This window comes from Athene cunicularia (genome assembly GCF_003259725.1).
Source record: "Athene cunicularia isolate RWA chromosome 13 unlocalized genomic scaffold, athCun1 chr13_part1, whole genome shotgun sequence".
Classification (NCBI taxonomy): Eukaryota; Metazoa; Chordata; class Aves; order Strigiformes; family Strigidae; genus Athene; species Athene cunicularia.
This window is the reverse complement of record NW_020799117.1, coordinates 16,710,626-16,737,879: the sequence shown is the minus strand read 5'-3', so window position 1 is coordinate 16,737,879 and position 27,254 is coordinate 16,710,626. Positions and strand designations below refer to the sequence as shown.

The 27,254-nt window shown below is 38.3% G+C and overlaps 1 protein-coding gene across 3 annotated transcripts in view; it reads left to right on the top strand.

The window, feature by feature from the left end:
* SLIT3 (slit guidance ligand 3) overlaps positions 1-27,254 on the top strand; it is a 525,769-nt gene that overhangs the window by 289,281 nt on the left and 209,234 nt on the right. For all 3 annotated transcript variants that reach the window (XM_026858170.1, XM_026858169.1, XM_026858168.1), the window contains one exon: positions 8,839-8,910. In XM_026858170.1, coding sequence (XP_026713971.1) covers positions 8,839-8,910 — 72 coding nt within the window. The remainder of the gene's footprint in view (positions 1-8,838; positions 8,911-27,254) is intronic.

Below are 27,254 nucleotides of genomic sequence, written 5' to 3'. Positions count from 1 at the left end.
AAACTAAGGCAGCATCTTTAAATATGTGGTGGTCACTTATGCTCCAGTGACTGTGGGTATTAGTTGCTATTTTAGCACTACTTGGATGTTGAGGAACTGAATACAACCATGTAAAAAAAAAAAAAAAAAGAAAAAAAAAAAGAAAAAAAAATCCCCAAACCAAAATGGGGTACTGAGATATTCAAAACTGTTCTTTCCTCTCCAGCTTTAACTGGCCATTTTTGGTTTTTTTAAAAGTGTGATAAACCAGGATCTGATTGAAAAATTTCTTGGTGTGTTATACTATGATCCTACAGTTTGTAAGTGCAAGATGATAGTTTTCATCCACTAGATACTAATTTTCTAATTAAAAAAAAAAAATCACCAAAACACAAAAATCTTTACTGGTTTCCCAAATTTACCACCATGTAACAAGGTTGACACTTTGCTGTGACTTTACTCACAACATTTACTCTTACACTTACACTTACTCTGGTATTATTTCCTCCTAATTTTTGTCTTAAGAGATAGAAAACATATCTCAAGTCATTGTATGACTCTGGGCAATAGAATTAATCTAAGGTAATATGTGATTTCAAAGGGGTCAGATGTCTGGAGATCGAATGTCAAGATTCCTTTTTGCTCTGTCATCTTCCTAACAGTGTAAAAGGGGTGCTTCTGGTGTCTGGCCCTTGGGCGCGTTTACCTTCGCTTAATTGCTGAGGTCTATTGCATTTGCTCTCTGCCACAGCCTCTATCGCTTCATGTAATTTTCATGTTTGCTGAAAAAATCCAAACCTCTTAAAGGCGTGAGAGCCCTAGTTTTCCTCTCAAAGCTGAATTTAGTAAACTATTAATAATAAAAATATGTAAACAATGAAACACCAGAATTAATATGATTTTCGTTAAGCAACCCTGTTAAATAACCACGTCGCTTTGCTACATCCCACCCTTTATCCTGGCAACCCCTTCTTCCAGCCCACTCTGGGCAGCCCTGGCTCCTGAGCTCCCACTGGCAGGAGCTGGGCACATGGGTGGCCCCAGGGAAGCTCTTCGGAGGTGTCCTCGGGCCAGCACTAATGTCATCTGTTTCCAGAATGTCTCCTGTCCAGCGCTGTGGGTAAGAACCAGAGCAGAGCAACAACACTGCCTTGTTACATCGCTCTGGACTGTTTCTTGCAGTCCTCTAGTCACGTTTTAGAAATACTGGTAGCTCCTAACAAATTGCATCTCTCTTTCACAACTGACAGCTGATACAAATCTTGATATTAAGGGATGAAGCATTCTGTGTCTGTCTTTAAATTTTTGGTCCCGTAATGAATTAGTTACTACACAGAATATACAGAATAATGTCCAATGAAAAACCCCAAACCCCAGTTGCATATTGTGTATTGATCTGCTGTAACAGCTAGCCTGTGGAGGCTTATTTGTTTTTCCTTCAAAATGAGCATGACTTATGTGCTATTAGTTCCATGTAACTAATACCCTGATGGTACATGAGCCTGTGTAAGCACTGACCTTGCTCCCAGTACACATCCCGACGCCCGCCTCGGGCAGCAGGGCCAGCCCGTGGTGCACAGTCAGCGGCGCTGCGGTCCCCGCGGAGGGGTTCCCACACAGGGAGCCTGGTCCCTGAGCTTCCTGTTCCCATCCTAGAGCACTACACAGGCACGCTGAAGGGGAGGAAGGTGCTCACGGTTTGATGGAAATGATGGTCACAGACGTGTAAACAGAGGTCACTTCCACCCATTATTGCAGGTCATGGGTGGAAGGTAGCAGTTACTTAGTGATCCTTTTCCACCTGCAGCAGCTACCTGGATGTTAACCTAATGCACTTCCTCTACCTCGTACTCTTTGTATATTGCAAATTTATCCTAATTATTTAGATTAAATACCTGCTTTTTTTTTTTTCTATGTTAAGTGCCTTAGTTCCAGATTTTCCACAGGTTCATAGTAACATCCCTAATGATGTGATTTCTTATTAATATTCCTAATGCAATTCCCTAGTATTATTTCCTATTAATAAGGTGAATGATTAGTAACATTTTGGAATTTGGACTTTATATGGGGTATTTGATACTTGTCAACTGAAAATAACAATAAATAAAACAAAGACTTAAGTAAGCGCAAGCCTTCTGAAAATTTAAAAACCACTATAGTAAATAACTTTTATATTCTCTAACACCCATTTTATCTTCCTCATTCTTCCCCTTTTCCCCTCTGGGGCTATGGCAGAGGAGAACAACAGATGGTTATCAGTCAAGAGTAACTAGGGAAACGGCAAAACCTGCCCCAATTGCTATGGAGACAGCCATTTCTGTGCTTGGTATGCACTATTTGTTACATCAGCAACCAGAGAGAGTTAAAAAAAGAAAAAAAAAATTTGTTCTAAACTCCCTGATGTTGAAAGGAAATGTTGCGTTTGTGGTTATTTATCCTTGTGGAAAGAGGCAGGAGTAGTCTACATGTTCATTTGCCACTTAGGTTTTGCATTAAGCCAATATGATGTCTGGTTTTTGACAGCAACATTTTGAATTGTGGATTAAAGTAATAAAAAAACCTTACGAGTAAATACTTAATACTTGTGATTAGCCTGAAAAGTAATTCTTTATAAGCAACTCTTCCCCTCCAGATCAGATATCCCTCCCTCCTTATTTAACAACCTGGCAACATAGGTCAGGTATGAAAACTGAGGACAGAGAATATGACTCTGCCTAATTATTTCATGCAGATGAGCCATTTCTGCACAGTGCTTCAACTGTAGCTTTTGGCAAAGCCACGTCTTTAGGAAACAAACAAAAACCAGGAATTTTGGAACACTTGTAAAAATCCCAGAGGGAGATTGCAGCTTGATCACAGAAGCTATGTCATTTGTGTTTTGCACCACTGATTTACTCCACTTGAGAATTATTTTAATGTTGAATTTCATCTAGAAATTCTTCAAATTTTCTAATGCAAACAAGCTCTTACATAATTATTTTAGTATAGCATCAATAGAGAGTAGAAATTAAACATGAAAAATGCATTAAAATCTGCTTTGAAAAAACTTTAGATTTCAATTTAATTGAATTTAGTGTTACTTCAGAGGAACATCTATTACCATTAGTAGTGCTTACTTATCAATTTAAGGATAAGCACTTTAGTTTGCTGTGTGAGAAATTTTACATGGATGTATTGGTGTCACTTTCCTTTGAAATGTTAACGTTCTCAAAGTTATATAAGGACTGGTTTGGAGGCTGGACAATAAATATTATAGAGTGTCTATAATTCTTACAAGTTTTTGAAGAGCTTCAGTACTAGGTTGTAAACTTTACAGGAAGGTGATGGCATAGACCCAGCAGTTTGTATTAGGAAGAAAATGGAAAAGGCTTGGGGAAAATGTTGTCCAGACTGAGGTTCTTTTGGAGTTGTAATTAACAAGATTCATTTTTTTCTAACAACAATTCGATAACAAATCAGAGTAAATTTACCTTCCTGTGAAATGGGTATTGAAAATTCCTTTAAATAGTAATACGATACCTTTAATACGGATACTTTTAGTTAAATACGTGAGTCTTTGATTAGCAAGGAAAGGATTCATGCTTAATCTTGAATCTCTAACAGTAGATATCTATAACAGTAGTAATTTCATATCCGTAAGATAGAACTTTCTTAATTATGCAACTGTTCTATCACTTTTTATGCTAAACATGTAAAATATGCGAAACAAAGAAATCTGAAAAGTATTTATCACAGTAATATTATTTAACTTAATACAGGCTTTTATTTAAATATTTAACTAGATTCTGGACAAAATACAGAAAGAGGTTGTAGTAATTAAACTACTATCACAGTATAATTATAAACCAGATTAAAACTTGAGCTCTGCAGTAGCATCAATAGTGTTTGTAAATGGAAGAAAAAGTCTCACTGAAACAAATGAAGTACAAAACACTGATTATATAGTTCATTAATGTGAAATGTTTATGCTTGAAGAAGAACCTCTTCTTCATAAATATGAGTATGGCTAATTGCAGAAAAAATATTGAAAATTTTTATATATGGCATCAGGTTAGTTGCTGTACTATGAATAAACATTGCTAGTGATACAAATGTAGCGGTTTAATCATTAATGTTAGTAAAAGATGATATTGGTTTGGGTTTGTAAAATTTCACTTATGAATTCAATTCTTCGATGTTTTAGAACAGTTTTGGTTTTTTTAAAATTCTTAAATCTAGTAGCATGATAAGAATTATATCAGCTTTGTTGCTGGGAATTTTAATTTCTCAAATGCATTTGAAAACTAAACATTCCTTATTGTTGTGAGCAAAACCTCCAAACCTTGGTATTTAGAAGAGTATTTCAAATCGCAAAAGAATATCAACATTGTAAATTACTATTCTTTCCAATTGTTATTTGAAATTTAACTCTCATGTATGACAGATAATGTACAAATCTAAATGGATAAGATGGAATTATTTTCTATTAGGGAAATTGTGTTTAAAACAGTTAAAGCAATGTCTTGGCCAAATCATAGACTGTCCAGTGATATAAATCTATTGGGATACAGTGTTATTTCTCATTTCATGGAAAGGTCATTTGTGTCAAAGTTTTTTTCTTTAAAACATCAGTTTTAAAGATGGCCAATGATGAATCAGTTGCATATAATTAGTCACATAATTTTCCTGCTTTTTAATAAAAACTTTGTTATTGAGTCATGGTAGAGTCAAATTGTCATAACAGATGTGGGGTTATGTATTATAGCTCTACCATATGAAAGATCCTTTTTCTCCCAATAGTTTTATAAATTCTTGCATTGTTTATCAGCATTTGTCTGTGTCACACTTCACCTAAATCCCATATACCCATTCAGTATTTTCCTTGCTTGAGTGTTTTGCTCTGTTCTCTGAGATCTTCTGGAATTGCTCATTCTATCTGTTAGTATTGTCTGGTTGCTAATTGCCTGTCACGGAGATCTTAAATCCCTGGAGCCTCTTAGGTGAGGTCAGCGTAGGTAATTCAATCACACGCGAGCTGCTGGCTTTCCCAGGCTGGGATCTCAGCTCACTGACGTTGGAGCAAGAACCCTTCTGACAACGTCACTGAGCCCTAGCCCTGTGCTTTGTGTCTAACGCATGAGAGATTTGGCATTTAACCATAACACTTGCACCCAAATAGAAGTTAGATACCTATGTAACGTAGCAAAATCTTGGAAGTTCAAAGTTTGATGGTGTTTATTTCTTTACATTGTGGCTTGTAGCTCTTGTAACATGACATACATATTGTATGGCTGTTTCACACAGCTCAGTTTTTGTGGTTTCGTTCATCCTTTAGCCTCTCTAAAATACAGAGGCTTACTTTTTTGTGTGTGAGAACCCTTATTTTCTTTGGGGGCAGTTGAATCACTTGGTAGTTTTAGGCGAAGTCTGAGCTTAGTGCTGTATTCCTTCAAAAAGCAGGAGTAAAGAGAGGTAAAAAAAGTTACTTTGTCCATTTTAAAATTGCATCTTTAATCTGAGTTTGTATTGTCTGACCTTTTTTCACCATTATATTACACCATTACCTGTATAACATCCTCTTTGTAATATTGAGAAGGAAAAGATCTGCTAGAAAGGGTATAAACACTGACATATGGAGATGGCATTTAAATCTGAATAAATGCTTCTGCTGGCTGAGACCATTTTTTAAATTTACCTGGAGTAAACCTGGAGCAGCTGATCTGTGTCTCAGGTAGCAGTGCTCCATGTGAGTGCTCCGTTCACAAGGCAGTGATGAAGAAATGAGAGCAGTGTCCCGTGTTCCTTAAGGAAATGTATGTGCCACCTCTCCTGAAATACTGATTTTTTCCTTTGTTTTTAAACTAGAATTTTTGCTTTCTCTGCATATTAGTATTATTCAGGTAAGATGTTCTTCTCAACAAATGTTAGGCATATCTATTCTGCACATTGAACAACTGCACATACAGCTTACCTGCTTTGAGTATGTGAGCGGGCTGCTAGCCTAGTGGTCCCTGCCTCACCAAATCTGTGTGCTAGCCCACATCACAGGATTTTTATTTTGTTTTCACGGGTATAAAAGTCTGTGTTGAACACCTGTCTTTGCCGTTCTGTAAGGCTTTACCTGAAGTTTTCTCGAAACTTTTAACACATTGTCTTGGAAGGTAGATGTTGTTCAGACTTTAAACTTTCAAATCTCTGTTCTCTGCTTAACCACTCACCAGGTGCTGTGCAGATGCAAAGAAAGAGAATTTCTATCTTTACATAGCAAAATAAATGGGGAGGTGAAGGGTCTTAAAAACAGTCATGTCAAATTTTAAGACAGCTAATAGTTCTGTTCCTTTTGAGAAGAAATTCTCATGCTTAGAGTTAAACACAGATGTGAATGTTTTGGCATGATAGATAATCAGGAGACAACGGCTCTGTTAAGAAGAAGCATTAAATGTGTGGATGTCTCCCAGAGACTGTGCAGATATAGTTTATGGGACATGCAGAATCAGGGTGTATCTCCAATTAATATTTTCCCATTTTACTGACTACCCTACTAAGTGCATGTCTTCTGAGCATCTAAATGTTTCCCTTGCTGTGGTCTTGTGGATTAATCACACAGACTAAACTTGCTTGTTAGCACTAGCATGACTGGACCTATAGAAATATGATTAACATTGTCATTATGCTTTTTCAACAAAAATCAATGGATGAGAGTAGTGTTTTTTTAAAAAACCCCAATGCGCTTCATATGGAGCCCTTTAATCAGAAAGCTTTGTGACTAGCACACAGGGTTTATTTGCTTATTTTAGTGTTTTTGGCAGAGAAATCAATATTATACTATAACTCAAATCAAAATAGGCAATATATAGTACTTCCTGTAGGAGAAGAGAGAGGTGATTCTCAAGTTGCGCCTGCTTTCTCTTCGTCATGCTAGCATGTGCCAACTTTATGCTTAATAAAGCCAACTGAAGTGTAAAGTACTTAGTCATGCAACCAGTGTTATATTTAACTCATTTAAAGTTTATTCTTCCTGAAATGCATGATCCTTTCTGTTTGAGCAACAAATTTTTAACAACCCACACAATTAAACAGGGATCTCAGAAAAAGCCACTCAGCAGCCAGTGGTCCTCCCAGTAGTCAAAAATAAGTTTTTAGCATCTTTGCTAGGTGGTGGGAGAAACAAACATAAATATGCATGTATATACCTACATACATATGTATATATCCTATGCATGAACTCTTATGCTGCTGAAGAACCTATTTTGGATGATTGTACATGGCGGTATCTGTCAGTAGAGGAGACATCACTGAAGTGTTGCCAAATTCAATGTTCTCCAAAGTTATGAGAGGTATGAGAAACCTTAGCTGGGCTTTATGCTTGCTAAGCTTTTAAATAGACTTTTCAGTGTGTATGTTTTTCATGGACTTTAAATCATAAGAAATGTGATGTTCATCAAGATCAGACTACATTACAAAGGATAAGTTTCCCATAGCTGTCAAATATATACATATTTAAGGTGTTCAATGTTAGTAGATCAAACTCAGTCTTTAAAGAGGTGCATAAGACTATCTTTGCTCTCTCTGTTCTTTATTGTTGTATAAAAAGAAATTTGTGACATTTACTTAGACTAAAAATTAGATACATCAAATAATTGGAAAGAAGTTGGTAAAACTATACACATATATTATACACAGGTGTGTATATTTGCTATCTCTGCATATATATTTATTAATTTTTAATAGCAACCAGAAACTGTGATGCAGTCTTGATATCTTTGTTCATGGTACTTTACACACACAGGACAAATGGTCCCTGCCTCACCAAATCTAAAGTTTATCCTGTGTCAAGGACAGTATATAATCTGTTTTTTTTTTTTTTTATGAAATGCAGCTATTTTACTTACACTTGGGTAGGTACATAATTTTATTTGTCTAAGTGTAAAATTTAAGGGATCTGATGTCAGAAAATATAATCACTGAATTTTAAATTACAACTTACAACTTTAATTTTCTAAGCAGAAGAGACAGATGTAGCTGCACTGCTGTATCTCCATATATTGTAAAATATGTTTAAGTCATGCGTATGCAGGGAGACAAATGAGAGAACTCCACCATCCAAATATTAAATTACACATTTTGAAGCAAAATAGTGTTTTAAGTGTACATGTGTATAATGCTTTCTGTCACCGGATTGCTCTCCCTGATGCAGTTAGACAGAATCTGTATTTAGTCAGAAATATTTCAATAGAACGGGCTACCAGATGGGACCAGTAACAATGCAGAGAGGCATCGAACCACCACAGACATTTGGTGCTTAGAATAATAAAAAGACTATAAAATTAGATTAGTTGAGTCTAATTTGGAATTGGTATATTCCCTATGCACTCTCACAGCTCTTGGGCAGATAAAGCCTGGAGATTTAGTACTGTCAGGACAGAGGACTCCAACTTCCAGTAAAAGAAAAAAAGGCATTCTGGGAGGTCACGGAGGGCAGCACAGTGACCTCCAATGATTTACAGGCCTTTAGCTTAATGAAATTGTTTCAGTGACATGACGGTAAAAGCTCATAATGGATTGGATGCCCTAATGTAATGAAATTACTCCCTTCTGCCTTTAAAAAAAAAAAAAAAAAAAAAAAAAAAAAAAAAAAAAAGCGCAATTAATATTTACTGAGACCTGACAGGCTTCAGTGTGCGGTAGCGTGCAGCGCTGTCAGACAGCAGCGAGCAGAGCCAGAGCAGCGTGGCAGCTGAGCAGCCCTGCGCCGGGTGGCGAGCAGGCGCTGCGAGGGGGTGGAGGGACACCTCGGTGACGGGGAAGCCCCCAACCTGGCGCTCCGAGGCAGCTCTGCCCGTACCAGCCAGCCTTCATCCTCTCCCTTCCTTTCTGCAGGCAACTGGACAACAACCAGATCAGCTGCATCGAAGATGGAGCCTTCCGAGCCCTGCGCGACCTGGAGATCCTGTGAGTTGACTTGGTGCTGTGCTGGGGCGGTGGGGGGATGGCTCTCCCCGTGCTGCAGTGCTGGGCAGACCGGGGGGCTTGATATCCTTCCTTCCCACCTCAGACCCGTGGGGTAGGTGGCAAAGTGAAATCTCACACTTCCCCCAGGCTGGGGTTACTGCTAATTAAGCCACAATAGACGACTTGTCTGCTGCTGCTCCTGAGGAGCGGGGATGTTGCCGTGCTTGCTGCTGCGTGGAACAGATGGGGTTCAGCAGTATTCAAAGTGCGTCCGATGTATGCTCTGCAGCCAGAAACCTGCCCAGGTCTGCATAATGTCGAGTAGCGGATGGGTAACAGGTTCATGGGGAACAATATCATTAGATATCTGACAATTGCCCTAGACAAAAAGATGTTTAAAAGGTGTTTGGTATGTCAGAGGGAGGAGAGGCGGGTGTTTGGCAGGCTTGTTCAGTGCAGTCATTGGCTTTTGGGGAGGATCCTTCTCTGAGGGCTGAAATAACACCACGTTGTGCTCTTCTTGTACCACAAACTTTACACATTGGCTGTTAAAGCAGCAGCACAGACCAAAAAAAGAAAAAAAAAAGGTTTGAGAGTGAAAGCTGACTCTAACAGAGAAAATGCACATTAGATTTAGAGCACCGTCATCATAATGTAAAATCCACTATTGCCCAGAACTCAGTATCTGAGCAGGTCATTTGCTTATTGCTAATAGTTTCTTGTTCACTTAGAAACCATTTCTGGAATAGGTTTTGACTATATGAACTGATATAAAGCTTTCCTTGTTACCTGAAAGTTAATACTGAAATCTGAAAGTGTTAATACTTGTGAAAGCACACAGTCCTAAGCCAAAATGGAGAGGGCGTGGCAGGGGGACGACCCCTCCAAAATTCAAACATTCAGCATCTGAAGTGGAGTTAATAATGCTGGTCCAGCACTGAAACAGTATACGCTTACATACGGCAGGGAAGGCCTGCTCAGACTGCTGAAAAGCTTGCCCTTAAATTACACAGTATGAAACAGCAAATGGTAGATGGCTAAAATAAGCACCTGCCTCACACAGTCCTGGCACCTGGAGGTTCAGCAGAGTCAAGACATGGCCTTTAGTTTCTGAGAACAAGCAAAACAACTGGCTTTGTAGACAGTGCTGTGCCACGCACGACAGTGGTCTTGAATACACATGCGATAATACAGGGAGTTCTTCCTCAAGGGCTCTACCTACCTTGTACTGATGCTCAAAGGAGTTTTGCCATCACTTTCAGCAGAAGCAAGTTCAGCTTGCTTAGGGACCTGGGCTGGTGGCAGTGTGTGTTTGTCTGCCACAGTCAGACGAGATACCTTTGGGCCCTCACTCTCCTGGGCTGGGATATTGATACTGATCAGATAGTGTGTGTTGCTCATATTGAGCTAACAGCAGGTATCTGCAGAGTTTCTTATCTGGGAACTTATATTATCAAGAGTATTGTTTGAATTCTATATTAATAGCACTTTTCAGGAAAAGTAATGTGTTCTACTTGTCTGTCAGATTGAAAAGCCTACTGTGTGGTGAAAGAAAGGAAGAAAAGGAAAAAATCATGAACTCCTATAAAATTGAGGGTTGGTTTTTTTTTTTAATGGACTGATATTCCATATCCGCAGAGAGTGAATCAGACCTTCACTGACAGTAGACTGTGCTATAACTTTCACTAAAATAGTCTGGGCAATAAATGGAGCCTTTTTGCTGATATTACTGAGTTCTTCAGCCCTGAAAAAGTTGCTGGTAATGTATTCCTTCTCCCCAGGATGTAGTAAATGTTGAATCAGTTTATTTACCTCTCTTCTTTTAATTTGTTAGTTGTATGCTCATTATTTGTGGGTGGGAGAAGAGGAGGATATATGAAATACATCATAATCAGTTCTGTAATGCATTTTTAAATTTCAGTACAGCAATACTACTACAGGAAAAATCAATCTTAATTCTAAAAGATGAGAGAATAGATTGATCATATCTATTTCTAAAGGTATTTTTCTTGCAGTCACAAAATGTGAGTTTTATACTTCCAACCTAGTCTGAATTTTCTTCCAAGCTTTTCTTCCAAAAAAGTTTGAGCGTTTAATCTATCAAAATAAATTTGCTTAATGCACCAGAGAACATCATATCTTCAGTTGTAAAACAGTCATAAATGTTTAAAAATTAAAGTGATTTGAACGATCAGAGAATATTAACGAGTGAAATCAAATGTCATCCTTTCAGATTCACTATTTATTTTATAGAGATATATTTTAACCTGTAATGCAATATGTAGAAAAATTGGTAAACATTTATCTAATTGTCTGTTTGAAGAGTTTGCAAGGGTACTAGGTATTTCTTCTTCATCTTACTGAAATCTTGTGACCAGAAATGCAAACATTTACATTTCTGCATCTTTTCTCTGCACATCCGCACATCTACAAAATTCTAAATTCTGTAGATAGGGCAGAGACCAAATGCTTAGCATTGCTAAAAAAATAGGAACACTTTCTTTAAAAGCACTTTGGTTTCTAGATTGCACTTTACATTCACCTTGAATTCCTCAAAAAACACGAGTGCAAGGAGCCTGGTGATTTGGCAGATGTAGAAAGAGAAGGAAGTTGTGCAGTTATCCTTCAGAATGAAGAGCACTCCATGGTCCATGTTGCTTATTTCTGCTTATCTAAAAGCTGTTTTCATTTGCTACTTTTATTTTCTTTGTTGTGAATACATTCCTGTACCAACAAATTGCACAGAGGCAGAGATCAAAACAGGACTGAAATTTGTGACTAGCTTCCATACTTGACATGGTGCAATGCCTTTTGCTATCTTCACCTGAAGCTTGGATCAGACCAAGGCACTGACTGCGGCTCCCGATACAAGCACAGTCTTGATCACTTCTTTATGAGCTTCTGTGTTTCAGATGTCCAAAAAGGTGTCCCAGATCCTATGACCTGACCTGTGTAGACCATAATGCAGGTGCCAAGTGGTGATGTGGAGTTTTGGGTTAAAAAGATGCAAAAATGTGGAGTATAAAGTGCTTTGGTGCCTTCTGTTGATTGTCTTTCCCCCTGCAGCAAGGTGAAAGTAATGTCTGAGAAATTACATGCAGAACTGACATGCTTACTTAAATATCCTTTCTTGGTAGTTTTGCACTGGGGCTGGTTTTGTTCCTTTTTGTGTCAGATTTTCTGTATGGCTTCCCATAAAGGTTTTATTTTTAATCTGTTGGGATTTTTCTTGTTAACATACTTCCTTTCCCTCTTTTTGTAAGACAATAAAGCATATTTCAATGGGTTTGTTCTTGCAGTCCAAGACACAGTAAGGTGTGTGCAACCACTGAAACAGCAATAAAATGTGAAAGGGGCATGTATTTATAAAGGGGTGGCAAAAGTTATTAACTAATTTATGACCTGAAAAGTTGGAGAAAATTGGTGTGAAACTTTCACTAACTAAAGTGTCGTTTTCAGTAGGAGAAGGTTTTCTGCTCTGCTTAATTTTTAGTTATGCCCTGTGGCAATACCTGGCAATAACATTATTATTGAGAAATATGTATTAGTGTAGCTGAAAGTATGTTTAAAGATTATTAAAAAAAAACTCACCAAAGAAAACCAAAAAAACCCCGCAAAGAATTCTTCAAGATAATTGTCCGGTATTCCTTACGGTGTGTGGCATTACATATGTAATCATATGTAATCGATTGTTTCATATCCTTTGTATATTAGAAATGTTCATATCCATTGTATATTAGAAATTAGTCCATAGCTTTATTTCCAAATGTCCAAAATTATGAAGCATAGGAGATAAAACTCTTTCAGAATTTCACCTTCAGCCTCTTAGGATACCTGAGTAAAAGGAATTAATTTCAAGGTGGTTCAACAAGCTCGGTCAAACTGGATAAACTAGTACTCCTGAGTGAACGAACATGCTATTGTCATTAGACTGGAAGTGCTGAACAATACGTGTGTTTTCAGGATCCATTTTTCAGTAAGATACAGAACTCAATTTAGTGAAAACCCCTTTTAATTTATCTATTGTTTTGCCTCACTGGGGTACCTTGAAAACTGTGTGGTGACATGGCAGTTGTGCCATGTAGACAGAACAGAATAAATTACAAGTCACTGTTGGCAATTTAAGTGGTTTTCTTTGTTTTATATTGTAAAAGCTGTTTTTCCTCCTAGTTTATAATGATAGCCAGAGGGATGGGAGCTTGAACACATTTTGTTCATTGCAGGTTTTCTGTAAAAAAAATTCCCAGACCTAGAAGATTTTATCATACCAGAGGTAATCGTAGGATGTCTGTGGATAGTAATCTATTAGAGAAGGCAGATGAGTTCTTGCTGTACAGAGGAGTGTGGAATGATCTGGGGTTTTGTTTGTTGTTAGTCATGTTAATTGTAGGTCTTTCATGTAGTATCTCTGAGTCTGAAAATCCTCTTTCATCAGCTTCATCTGCTTTTTGAAATGAATGAGCACTGACTCTGTCATTGAGTCTGTAGCAACAAACTACACATGCAGGAATCTGCCATTCAACACTGGGCGCTTTAGTGTGAAAAATTGTGATCATTCACTCACAAGTAATACTGAAGAAGTGCAAGTACAATCCACCAAATATTCACAGCAATTTTAAGCTGTAACTTCAATTCTAAATGAGCTCTAAATATTTGATATTATTTAAGTTACTTTTTCAGCTTGTAAAATGTAAACATAAATGAAAACACACCACCTCTCCATCCCTGAAATCTTAAAATAATAGGAGTCTTAGAAATGAAAATTGTTCTATTGGTGTTTGTATATGTAACTGTTTCTCTCCAAATATTTGTGTCTCACTCTCCTTCCTGCTCCGCAACCAGCGCCCAGAAAAGCACACAGCTACAAGTGCCATGCACTGGTTTCTTTCAAACTCTTGAGTCGGTGCCGGGTTGTGTTCAGTGGGACATGGCGTGATCTGTCAGACCAGTTACGTTCTGCATCCCCCAGTTCTTCTGTACTATGTCTGACACATCCAGTCATTGCAAGGATTTTACAAGGGTTGTTCATGCTTTCCTTTCTCAGTCCAATACATTCCTGTTATAAAGGATTCCATTTCATAAAAAGTGTAGTAGTCTGTGTAGTTTCTGATACAGATGTTGTATGAGTGTGCTTATAACACGCACTAGCTTTTGTCCTAGTGAACTTTTAAGAACTTTTCTGAATATGAATCATTATTTTGTGCAACAACCAGGATTTAATTGTTTCTAGGATTGTATGCTGAACATTCAGTTATCTAGTCAGTCTTACTTATTTGCAAAATGCTATTCTGGGCATGTCTTAACTAGATAGAAGATTTTTATTTGCTTTCCCAACATGGAGAGTCAGGGAGAGAAAGTCATGACATAATTCTAAATATATGAGATGTCACTGCTTAATGAAAGCCTGAAAATGCCACACAAATGTGATTTCCTCCTCTATTTTGCTGGAAATTATGATCGGTTGAGGCAATCAGGATCAAATTTGAACTCTGTAAATTATGTTCCTATAACTGATACCAAAATACCCAAATACAATAATGAAAATGAGATTTCTTTTTAAAATGTTGTGCATAGCTGTTATACTTGAGTACAGTAGAAATAAAATTATTGCAATTTTTGGTGGTGTTTTATTTTTTTAACCCAGGATATATGTTAGCTCAAATGTATGCAAATTAATAAAATTAATTTCAAATCTTTAGTTATTTCATCAGTCAGCATGTACATAATGCGTGTCATAAAAACAAAACTGAAGGGAGGAAGCATTGCCAGTATATGAGTAATTGAAGTATCTACCAGTTAGGTGAAATTAGGTGAAAAATGAGGAGTGTGGCTTTTCTAAGAGTATCCTCAGTTTTCCCCATGGAACTTGTATTGCAGGCAATCAAGTTATGCCAGGGGAAGAACAAAAGTCCGTTTGGCAATTGAGAAATGGTGCACCCAGAGTATAGAGGGATCAGTGGACAAACGATAATTTCCATTTTTCTTTACTCCATTAGTTACTAGACTGTGCTGTAATTTATACCCTTCCCATTCCCCCTGCCTCCTGTATTGCTGTAGATCTTTAAAGGAAGGAGAAATGTTCCTGAAGAACCTGGCTGCTGTTATTACAGGGCTTCTGTTATATAAATCAGTCGGAGATAAGATTAACTACAGAAATGCCTTTTCCTGGAGAACTTTTAGAAAGGTACTGCACCCCCAATGGATCCTAGTGACATGAGATGCATAATTAGCACAAAGAATTGACCGAGCAAAGATGGGTTGCTTACATGGTTGCTTGATAAGAAATGTTTTTATTTGCTGATGTATGTCAGTGGGAGATCTGGTGTCATTGCTCAAGGTATGGAAATGAAATCTGAGATAACCTCTGTTCTATAACATATTACAAAATGTGAGGTTGGAAGTACAGCTTAGTGAAAGGAACACTATCCAGATGGCACCGTGGTGACAGGCTTTATATCAAAGACCAGCTGAGATAAAATAAGAGCGGGCAAGAGAGGGCCTCTGAAAATCACTGATGCCTGTTACAGATGTAATGTAACTCTCTCTTTATGGGGAGAATATATTTGCATAAATTCATTGATCAATGATTTTTGCTAATCCTGCAGTATTCGAGGCATGTCCCAGCAAATTGATGAACATTTCTATCAATCCTCAGTGTGGATGCCTAATTATATTACATATTTAGAAAAGATGGATTTTTCCCTTCCTGGAGCATATGTAGTACTTGAATGCTGTGCTCATTCTCCTTTCCTGCTCCCATTAAGTTGGAGGGTTTTTTCCCTTTAAGAATAGCCTGGAGCTGTGCAGGCTGCAGAACTTATCAAGATAAGAGCAGTGCCAGGTTAGAATTATTAGTTTCATGAATCACTGACCAATATGCTTTTTGAGGAAGCCCGGTTTTATGGCTTGTGTAGTGAAGCCCTTTACTGGTGCTGCAGTCATTGCTCCGAGAGACTCCAAAGTCAAAACTCCAGGAGACAGAGATTTCTGGCAAACCTTCTCTCCCATGATATTAATTGTTTCATTTGCATGCTCTGCTCATCTTGTGACTTGCCCTCCCTCCCCTTTGACTAATATAGTTTCTTCGTCAGTAATATAAAAGATGTAGAACAAGCATTTTGACTGCTGAAAGTCAAATGAATGTGAACGACTTAATCCAGAGGACACTCAACTGTCTATTTAACGGCAGATGTGTGGCTCAACACCTTAACCAAAAGCTGAGCTGAAGACTGTGATGGGAATAAAACTTCTCGCAGATAAAGCTGAGGTGATGACAGAGTTCTGAGGGAAAGTAACAAGTTCAAGGTAGATGAGTAGTCATTTTATGCCATAATTTGCAATTCATTGGTTATATGACTCCCCAAAGCAGCTGGATGATGATACTATGGTAGCTGAATGTAATTCTGTCGGCATGAATCCTCCCTGGCTGGGGCAGGAGGCTGCATGCCTGTGTGACACAGGCTTCCATGATACTGATATCAAATATACCAGGATGTCCTCAGCCCTTCTGTGACATTGTTTGGGGTCCAAAACTGGTGGTGAATGCAGGAACTCCTGCTTGCTCTGGGATCTGTCACCACAATACCAAAAAAATTACGATTTTAAAAAAAAATGTTTCAAAACACCTAATGGTTACCTTCTATTTTTCTGTGTGCAATTAAAGGTATTGTTTATGACCTCTAGAGGCGCAAATGGTTTGTCTTTTTCAGAAGTTGCTTTTGTCCCTCTGCTGTGCTGGTAGAACAACATAGACAAAGGCTCTGTGCTGTAGCCAATCTTTATACAAGAGAGGACTCAAAAGCCTTGTTTTTTCTCGAAAGAGAGAATAAAATTACGATGGGAGCTCTGCATACCAGAATTATTGGTTTACCACTTCAAGCATTGTCTCAGAAATATAACCTTAAACTGTAACTTGGGATCAGGGTTCTATGCGTTACTTATTAGCATTATCTAATATTTTTATCTGGGACAATAATATGTATCTATAATAAATTAGAAATCAAAACAGTAATATGTAGATAGGTAGTTTGCAAGTGAAGTAGGGAATTATATCTGCACGTGAAAAATTGCATAGATAGAAGCTTCCCCTGATCTAAAAATCAGTGTCTTTTCTCCCTGTTGTTCACAAGGTTATGCATATGATGTAAGTACATATGTGTGTTAGTATACATGATAAAAAGAGCATGTATGTTATGTTCAAATCAGGAAAAGTTATTTTTAAAACTTTAAAAAGAAAGGCATATCATTAGTGTAAATTAGACTTTCTTTACATAGCGTATCCAGTTCTGTGTTTAAGAAAAAAGAAAATTTAAGAGCTGCATTAAGGGTGGAAGTATGAAACAATTTTAAAGTAATTTGAAGCCAAATAATCACAGTTTTTATGTTAATTTAGTTATCATAAATGAAGCAATTTCATGTTAACTGGCTCAATACTTTCGAAGCAGAGTTTCTGCTCTGGGATGAATAATCTGAATGCATTGTTTTATATGTGTGAGTGATGGAAGGCCATGCTTAGGACATCTGCACATCCTTAGAAACAAATTTTAAAACACTGTAAGGTCATCCAGAAACCTTTGTTGTGATATACCATATTGCTCTTGAGTATTTTAGAGATACCTCAGAAAATAGCTCGGTCAGTTGAAAGAGCATCAAATGAGGTGGTTACATACAGCCATTGAAGGAATCAACAAACAGTAGTGCCATTAATTTTTAGAAATTGCACACAACCCTCTTGTCTTCACAGTGCTAGGTAGCGTGAGATATCTGCGGTTTGCAGGTAGCAGACTGTGGCTGAGACTGGGATTTATTTGAGGGTAAAACAGAAGAGAACATTGTGGAAGTCAGGTTGATGGCTGTGATAAAAGGATGTAGGAGCCGAATAGGGTACTGAACAAGGTCTTTGTTCACTGGATTGGTAATTTAGATTTTCTTTTGCATCTTTTGCCATTAGAATCCTAGATTGTGTCTGTAACCAAAAGTGCTTTGTTGGGAGAAGGGAGGATGGGAAAGCAGATCTTGTTCATGGCGTTCAGCTTTGGACTTGGCTACTGTGATCGATAAATTGCCGCAATGCAGCATCTCTGCGACGACGCTTGAAGGCCGCTGAGAAGACCCCGTTGGTGCAAGAGGAGGTTGCGGGCTGGGCGGGCTCTGAGGAGGGGGGTAGTCCACTCCGCGAGCACCCAAGCTTCTTACTGGCTCCTTGGGCAATTTCAGTGATGTCTTAAAAGGGTTGGGTCCGTTTTATCTGCAAGACACCCCGTCTTCCCATCCACGGTTAGGGCATTAGAAATCAGGTGAGGCACTTCAGCTAATACTTAGGCTGAAACAGTTAGGACAGACCATCCACAATGGCAGTTTGATTTTATTTTTTATGCATGCAGATATTACAAACAGCCATGTATGGAGAACAATTGACTCCTTTTATTTAGCTACTTCTACCGCTTGTAGAATATTCCTGAACAGATCATGAGTGCTTCGAATTTTTTAATGTGTATATTTTATTTTGCACTTTTTCACTCTGTGGATTGAACGCAAATGAAACACTGTGAGTATTCGCTATTCAAATTGTTATGGTTTCTTAGCTATATTGCATACGCATGCATGAATGTAAGCAGATATTGCTGCTTCTCATGGGAAGGTTGTGTTTGGGAGAAATTTAAAAATTGGAAAAATAGGTGGTTTTAAACATATTGACCTTTTTCTTGTGTGATGCACACAAGCGCTGTCTAATGTATTATTAAAAGAAAATCCTGATGGAAAGCAGATCCCTTTCCAGCTTCACCAAGAAACATGTAATTGCCCTTGTCTAGGAACTATGTGTTGTCTTTGTTCTTTTGAAACATTTCTTTCCTCTATAAATATAAATTTTCCTTAACAACTGTTCATACATGCAAGTCGAAATTCACTGAATGTGTATATCACACCTTCCCTATTTCATTCATGTGGATTTATATTAGCCTATATATTAGCCTTAATTTCTAGCAGGTATGAATTGCAGGTAGGGGCATCACATACTGTTAGAACATAAAATTGTTCCAAAAATATAGTCTATGTCTTTTGCATTTTTTTTGGGGGGGTGGGGGTGGGTGTGCTTTTGGCCGAAAATGTGAAGTTCCCTATTTAAAGGATTTCTTTTCTTTCCTGTGCTGTCAAAAGCTGAGAACTGCCTTTGTGGTTCCATGCCGCACCATGCCCATTGTCATGTTGCTGGAGCTATGAAAGGTCTCTTCCCGCTGCCCTCTCCCAGGGGGAGTGCCAATGGCCTTGGGAGCCGAAAGGCAGCTGAAAAACTGGGCTCCTGAAATCAGGGGGACTGTTCTTGCAAGAGGAATAAGGGGCATTACTTTGTCTGCAGGACCTGGTAGGTTTGCCGTCGGAGGGGAATGGAAGCCAGGGGTTCTGGCAGCCCACGCCCCATGGATGCCTGTTGCCTGTCTCCTAAAAGGCTTTTGTGAAACCCTTTGCACTGACACCCACTCAGGCTAAACTGCTGCCAGTGCCATTTCTGTTTGTTGTTACATTAATACTTCTCAAGGAGCTGCCTGCTGCGTACGTGGGGTCTGCCAGCTCGTCCCTCCAGTGGTCTAGTGGCCAGCATAGGACTTGCAGGAGTGCGCAGTCCCGCAGGCAGTGCCGCATTGCGGCAGTTGAGGAAGTGGCAACAGGCTGGCACAACGACCATCCCAAAGAGATGGAATATTGTCACGTAGCCACTTACAGTGGATGCCGAAGTCCATTTTTTGTCACTTTCTCTAGCTCTGGAAACACACAACTCATTTCTATCTGTGACTTGGAATAGCTTTTCTGTTGCTGGTTGTGTTACCGACAAGTATGAAAGAGATACGTTCATTATGGTAGGGAAGTCTATCAAAAGAGAGGCTTTTACCGTAAGGTTATAGCATTAAGGTTGCAGTGTACTCAGGATGGGACAAATTAAAACATGGTTTTAAAGAATGATACTGTTCCTCTCTGATCCAAATTGAATCAGTTTCTTTAGAATTTCTTTTGGTGGAGTCCCATAAGAAAACCGCAGCACTCAGCTGACTGAATGCTGAAACCTTTTACCATGAAAGCGCCATCATTAAGTAAATGCCTTCAGCCTGAACAAATGGCAAAAGTTGTTTTGCTCCTTTCAAATTATAGAGTTGGACTGTTTTCATGTGAATTGATTTATGTTTATAAGACTGCTTCAGCTTCAGAAAGGACTAAACAGAAACAACTGTTCAGGCAGGAACCTGAGAAACCTTTTTAATTTGCTGACGTACTGATGCCTTAAACTTAAGGTTTGTATGCTCTGAGTCTGTCATGTTGAGTCTTTTTCATCCTTTCCTTAAATACACTCTGGTAGGCTTTCAGACCTCTGTATGCATTGAGAACCCCATCCAGTTTCCACTGATTTTGACAGGAATAGCACAGAGTCCATAAACTACAGTACCTGGCATACATGCAACTGGGTAATACGTAGAGCCATATTTAGTAAGAGAGATATCAGATTCCCCCCCCTCCCCCCATGTATCTATTTAACAAGTGATTTTTATTATAGTTATATAGTTCTATTATTAATTTAATTATATTAATTCATTGAACAAAAGATATTCAGATGAATCTACAAAACAAGTGAGTTGAAATTGAATATGATTATATTTTGGATCACTGTGGCTCCTGTGAAAATATGTGCCTAAATGAATAGATTGTAGGGACTAGACTCATTCCCTGCTGAAATCAGCCGCAGGATTTGCACTGACTTCAGTGGACATTGATCTGGGTATTATGATTATTGGACTTTTTCCCAGTGGTTCTAGGCAATAATACCAGCCCTGGAAATTGAGTACCAGAGAGAAACATCAAAACCATCCTGAGGAGGATGTAAAACATGTATGCAGTGTTTGCAGAAATACCTTCTTTCTCTCAGCCCAAATGCTTACAGAAAATTATGGATGTAATTGGGAGTTAGAACCACAGCAGCCATTCCCAATACAGTCTACTGAAAATTGTGTAGCCTTTGAACAAGACTTGAGAAAATGTCTTGATTCAAAAAAAAAGCAAAGGCAGTATTTCTTATACTGTTTTTGAGTTTAGAAAACCAACTTATTGGAGAACATTTAATTTAAAAATAAAGCGGTGGCAGAATAATTTCAACCTGCATTCTTTTGTCTTTGCACCAATGCTTTTATAACTAAAATTTCTATTCAGACTAGATTGAATTTGTATTTTCTGACTAAAATTAGAATGTCATGTAAAATATTGAAAAGGTGATTGAAATTTCTCTAAAAAGCTTTTTCAAGTCTCACAGGGCATAGGCGTTAGAAAGGATTGGGGGATGCAACTGGTATGTGGTAGCTCTATAGCTAATAGAGCTGATTTGATTGTGTGTGAATATAGGTATGTCTTTCTGTATATAGAAGGAGGAGACTTCCTTAAGGGGAAGTGGTAAGACATTTCATGTAAGGCCATGTGAATTACATTCTTGACTAAACATCTAACAAAGTCTACAACCTAAGGAACTGTGTACCCTCATGCTCTATAACCTTTATTGTATTTTATTTTACCTTTTCTTGGCTTAGTTAATCTATTTTATTTTATTCTATTCTATTATTCTATTTTCTACTTCATCTTGCTTTAACATATTTTATTTATTTGTGTGTCGGTATAATTCAGGGATGATGATGCACATATGCTCATACAACATAAATGCAGGGCTAAAGATAACACTAGAAGGGTTTCAGCATCAGTTACTAGACATAAGTCACCAGAATCCTTAATTTTGCTCCCTCTTATATACATCTGACAATGCAATCTTTGATTGTATGGGCCTGTACAATTTTTTTTCTGGCCTCTTTTACCTGTTTGCAGTGATTCCTAGTCCCCACTCTCTCCACCCAGATAGCATGTCCAACCATTTTCTTAGTTGGGGGTCCTGTGGATCCTGTGCGTCCCTCTCCTCTGCACCTCAGCTCTTGACTTGACTAGTCCCAGGGACTCCAGACAAGGCACAGCCAGTCTCTAGGGAGAGTTAATGCAGCAGCTACAGGACATAAGTTAACATTCCCTGAAGTTATCGCTATAGGCAAATGTGATCGCCATGGTTCTTGCTGGGTGACAAAACAGGCATTTTTAAAAAAGAATTTGTTATTACAATAACCCAGACTCCCCAAAGCCTGATGTTTTTGAAAGTAATCTCACTCCTTCAAGGGAAAAAAAAAAAATCTGCCATAGACATCTGGTCTTTATAATAAGCTTAAATAGTTAAAATCTGGCAGTTGTATGCAAATTAAAATCAGCCGCAGAAGGGGAAGAATCGGGCAATTGTAGCAGTAAACACTGCTGGCAGTTCTGTGCATAATTCCATGCTAAGCTTATTTATTTTATTTTTCAATACATTTCTAAAAAGAACATTTTCTTTCCTCTGTATCCTTGAGACTAGTCATATTTCTGAAGTCAACTTCCCAAGTTAACAATGCTAGAGCCTCTTATGTTGCTGTAATGAGAACATTTGTGAACACATTGACAAAAGACTAATACTAGAACAGAAACCACAAATTGGCAACTAGTTATTTTTATTTATTTCAGTGGATTTTACATGTCACCTGGAGACTATTTAGATTATTTGCCTGGGCTAACATTGTGTTTAAAAATAGCGCTTGTATAGTGCCAACTCAGAGTTGGGTACAAATATTGAGACAAAAACCCAGCTGTTATTGCTTTTGCTGCTAATTTGAGGTGTCAGATCAGAGCTCTACTGCTGTATGTCAGTGAATAAGGCCCCTTGTGAGATCATTATGTTTTCTAACAGTTGAGAGTAATGGATTAATCAGTGCAGCATCAGTTGCTTTCATTATATGCCCACATGGTAGTTGTGGGCTTTAACTTAAACAGTCTGTGGGGAGATCAAAGGATTGAGTACAAGAGGCACTCAGGACTCACCAAAACTCTGAAGAGATCCAGTTGAGTTTTGGACCTTGCTTAATGAGCAAACCTTGGGTGCCTTGAAAGGCAAGGGTGAGGACTGTGCTCAATGCTTGAGGGATAGAGTGCCAAAGCCATTTTGCTTTTTCATCAGTGGCCATGAGAAGCAGTAAATATTTAATTTAATGCAAATTCCTTCTGACCTGTGTGAAGAATAGCTCTTTACAGCTATTGAAAATATAGCTCCTTTTACCCTACAGTCACAAAGCTAATTACAAACATTAATTATGGCAGTGTATAAAATTCAAGTCTTGGTTTTATTACTAAAAATAGATTTAGAGTCACTTTTTGGAATTGGTAAAATGCCTACCCCTGCTGTTAGTTACATTAGGTAGTACATAAGGGCTGGAAGGGGTCTGAAGTTGTCATCTATTGTCCCACCCTAAACCTGGACCATCGAGTCCCATGTTATTCCTGCCAAGGATTCATTTAGTATTTTATTACAGGCTTCCACTGCCGTTGGCTGCACACTCTGTAATGGCTCTTTTCTATATTTTCCCTGTTTTTATTGTAAGAAGTTTCCCTATATCTAATCAAAATTCCCCTTTCTGAAATTTAAACTGGTTACTACTTTGCTTAACCCTTGTTGAATACAAGGAACAGAGAATTTATCTTCCCTTTGCAATGGCTTTTTATGTGGTTGGAGAGAGGTTTAAGAGTAATATGAATCTGCTGCTAACATACAGGTCTAAGGTTCTGTTGCTGTTAGTGTTAAATTTTGCTGCTAATGAATTCATGTTTCACCTCTAGTATTTCAGACAGTCCCCAAGATCCTCTTTTTTTGGTGCATAAATACTGATGGAGATGTCTAATCTTGCATGGATCCAACAGTTCCAGTCTACACGTACACTGAAAAGATTCCTTCACATTTTTTTTATTTACCAGCACTCCACTCCCTCCCACAATCTTTGGGGTCTTGGAGAAGTTGCCTTGATGTCACTGCCAGCCCTGGACTGTTGTGTTCCCTTCTGAGCTCCACCGGCAACTCAGGGGGAGGTGCTCAATCTTTTTTTGCATCAGTTCACCCACTTCTGGACAGAAATAACGTTATCAGGAAAACTATTTACATGAGAGGCTTAATTATAGAGATGCCTTGGTTAAGTCTTAATACATTTTCCGGTCTCATTTACTGAATGCATAGTTGCACTGGGGAGAGGAAGCCTGGAAGCCCTGGCAGTTGTGGGAGAAGCAGTGATCAGGGAGTATGACAGTAATTCACTCCTGGGAACGTCACAAGTCTGCAGATGCACCATTTGTAGCTATCCATTGCATGCACATAGATAATAATCTTGCATTAGGCCCAATTACATGGTGTTATGGACACACAACACACAGATTACATACACGGCCAACAAGCATACTGTGATAAAGCAGTGGTGTAATTGAAGGAGACAGAAGGAAATGTTAGACTTGTTAGTGCTACCAGTGCTGCAGTGCCTGGTACGGCTGCTCCCCACCAGCTTTACCATTTGCTTTGCTGCTCCATTTCAAAGTCTCTCTCAAAATAGAGGTTTAACAGAGTGGGGTAACTCAGCACCTTGTTCTTTCCACAGTGTGTTGGGAGAATTTTGAAAAGGAAAAGGAAATTAACAGCATTGTTGGACTTAGAGTGAAGCGCATAGACACACACAGAAGTATGTGCTGCCAAATGAGGACTGTTATTTGCAGGATTCTTGCTACCAATCATGTGTGTTAGAAGCCTGAATCTCTAGTCTCCAAACATAAAAGGCATCCAAAACCAGAAATATAATAAATGAGCTGGTGCCTTTTCAGATCTCTTTCTCCATTTACCTATCAGTAAGTGGGCCTGAATATTTCTGACTGAAAATTTTGCAAATGCTGCAGTCCCATTATCAGCTAAATGTGACACAAAAGCCACCTGGCATGTATCAAAAGCCTGAATGGCCAGTGCAGCAGACCTCTAGTAACTATGGTAGATGCTTATTAAGGCTTGGGGAAAAGTGTTAATCAAAAATTTAATCTACCATATAATTTCTCAATTTGATTAGCTGTTTGTGCTAATCAGCTGCAGAAATGCAATGTGAAAGAAGATCAGTCTGTGTTACTGTCAAAAAACAAAGGACATCTTCAGCATATGACATGTTCTCCTCTTCCCCTTTCATTTTAATCCATTCAGATTGTAAACAAGAAGCATCATTGTGGGTATCATACTGATGCATAGCTAGTAATCTATGTACATTATGAAAATGCCTTGTACTTAGAGAAATGGATATTTGCATAGTAGTTTTTCTTTTTGCCAATGATAAAATAGCGCTTTTTTTAAGCTGGAATGTAGTAGGTCATCAAATAGTGTTATGTCTTTAACAAAAAAATCAACCCTCCTACATGTTTTCCTGCTTGAAATGTGACTGGAAAATATTAAGACAGTTACTCTTTTACAATGTACTTATTGAAGTACAAATTGAAGAAATTAAACAGTTAATATTTCAGATAATTTTGTTATGTTGTATTACTTTTTCTGATGTCATTGGCAGAAGATCCTTTTGGTTCCTATCCAGTATTTAACTGGAATAGAGCAGGTAGATATACTGTAATGAAAGTATTATTATTTTAGCTGAATAAGTCACCCAGAATTCTGATATTCATTATATGCTCTTAATTATATCATTAATTGAACTCCAAGTAAGAGAAACAAAATCTCTGTGTACTCTGTAATTTATAGAATTTAGAGTGTTTGACTATTGATCTAACAGTCTAGGATTTCTGCTCTCTGAATTAGTCCAAGGAACTTGAAAGGATGCTTAGAGTTCCTGAGGTTTTAAAATAAAATACTTGTATCATTAGTAACATTCAAAATTTAAATCCTTTCCTTTTTTTCCCCAAGTAGCTTTCAAAATATTGTGTGATTTCTTCTAGCATTGGGAGTATAATCTTTTTCTGACTCTCATCTAGTCCTGAACACCCATATTCCTATTCAAGTGGGTGAAGAAAGGAGTAAAAAATAATGCATAAATATTAAAAAAACCCACACACATGACAATCAATTCTACAGGTTAATGATTTTCATGTAATTACATTGAGTCTGGAATTAACAACTCTGTCAGGGAATTAGAGTGTTGTATATGAATTTGGAGCAAGTCAGAAGAGAACAGAAATGCAACTGCATGTAGTTAATTTGCACAAAAAGTTCGAGGAAGGAGATAATTGTTTTCAAATCGTGACAGGCTTGCAGAGTGGTGTTCTTGGCTTTTTAAAAAATCTGATTTGTAGGGGCTATAAATCAGCTTTATTCTTCAGAAGTAAGAAAGCAGTTCCATGCGTGCCTCTACCCAGTTTGGGTAACGGGCAAGAGGAGTGAGTAGAGAAGTTCCTCAGGGGTTGTAAATTGAAGTCAGTGAGACTATGACAGTTCATACGAGTGGGGGATGTACCACCTCAAAGATTGCTGACCCTACGTTATGCATCTTCCAAGTAGTCCTTGGAGGATCCTTAGGACTGCTGCAGTCCCCTTCTGCTTAGCTTGCAAGATCTGACAAGGATCACAGCCCAAGGTGGGAAGTTTGCTGGCATAAATAATATTGTCTGTAACCTCAGTTTCCTGATTCAGCATTTTGAATGTGAATAGTTTACAGGGTGAGGACTTCTAACTGAGAGGACAGTTCTTTTTCAAGGGACAAAGGTATATTCGGCTCTGGAAGGGGTAGGAGAAATAAGAACCCAGCAGAATGCATGTTTCCTCATATGATATTGGAGGAGTGAGAAAATTCTGGAAGTTTTCTGTTTCTCACAGCTTCCTGGTGGTTGTGCATCTGTTTCTGTGGATTTGAATCTCAGTTGGATCAAAATGAGGCCTTGGAGCAGCTAGCAGATGACTGAAGTAGAATTTATTTTTTCCTCTCACGTGTTAAAAATGCCACTGTAATGTGTGCTTAGCTCTGTCAGGACACGTACTTCTAAAAATCATTGCTGGGAAGGCGTCATGTGCATGACAGAAGGCTTTGCAGAGTGCCTCTAGAGCACGCCTCTACCTGAAAACATCCCTGTTCAAAAGCCAGAGTTCCTACTGTGTTGGAGCCATGTGCTCTGCACAGCCAGAGCAGCAGGGTTAAATTCCTGCAGCTACAACGGGGCTGTAATGCAGACAGTTCCCTGTCAATTAGTGCCCTTTGCAGTGTTTGGCCTTCTTTATTCTGAAATAATTGCTGTTATCATAGATGTTTTATTCCTTCATTATGGTTAACATTTAAATATCAATGAAATAGTATGCTCTGCACAATAGCTATCTGCTAGAGTTATCCAGGAAATCTGTCTTTAAGGAGTATATTAATTCAGCACTGATTTAGGATTCTTAGAAGGAGAATTATACATTTATTGATGAATTATGGGAAACCTTTGCCTATTAGGGGCAAAACCTG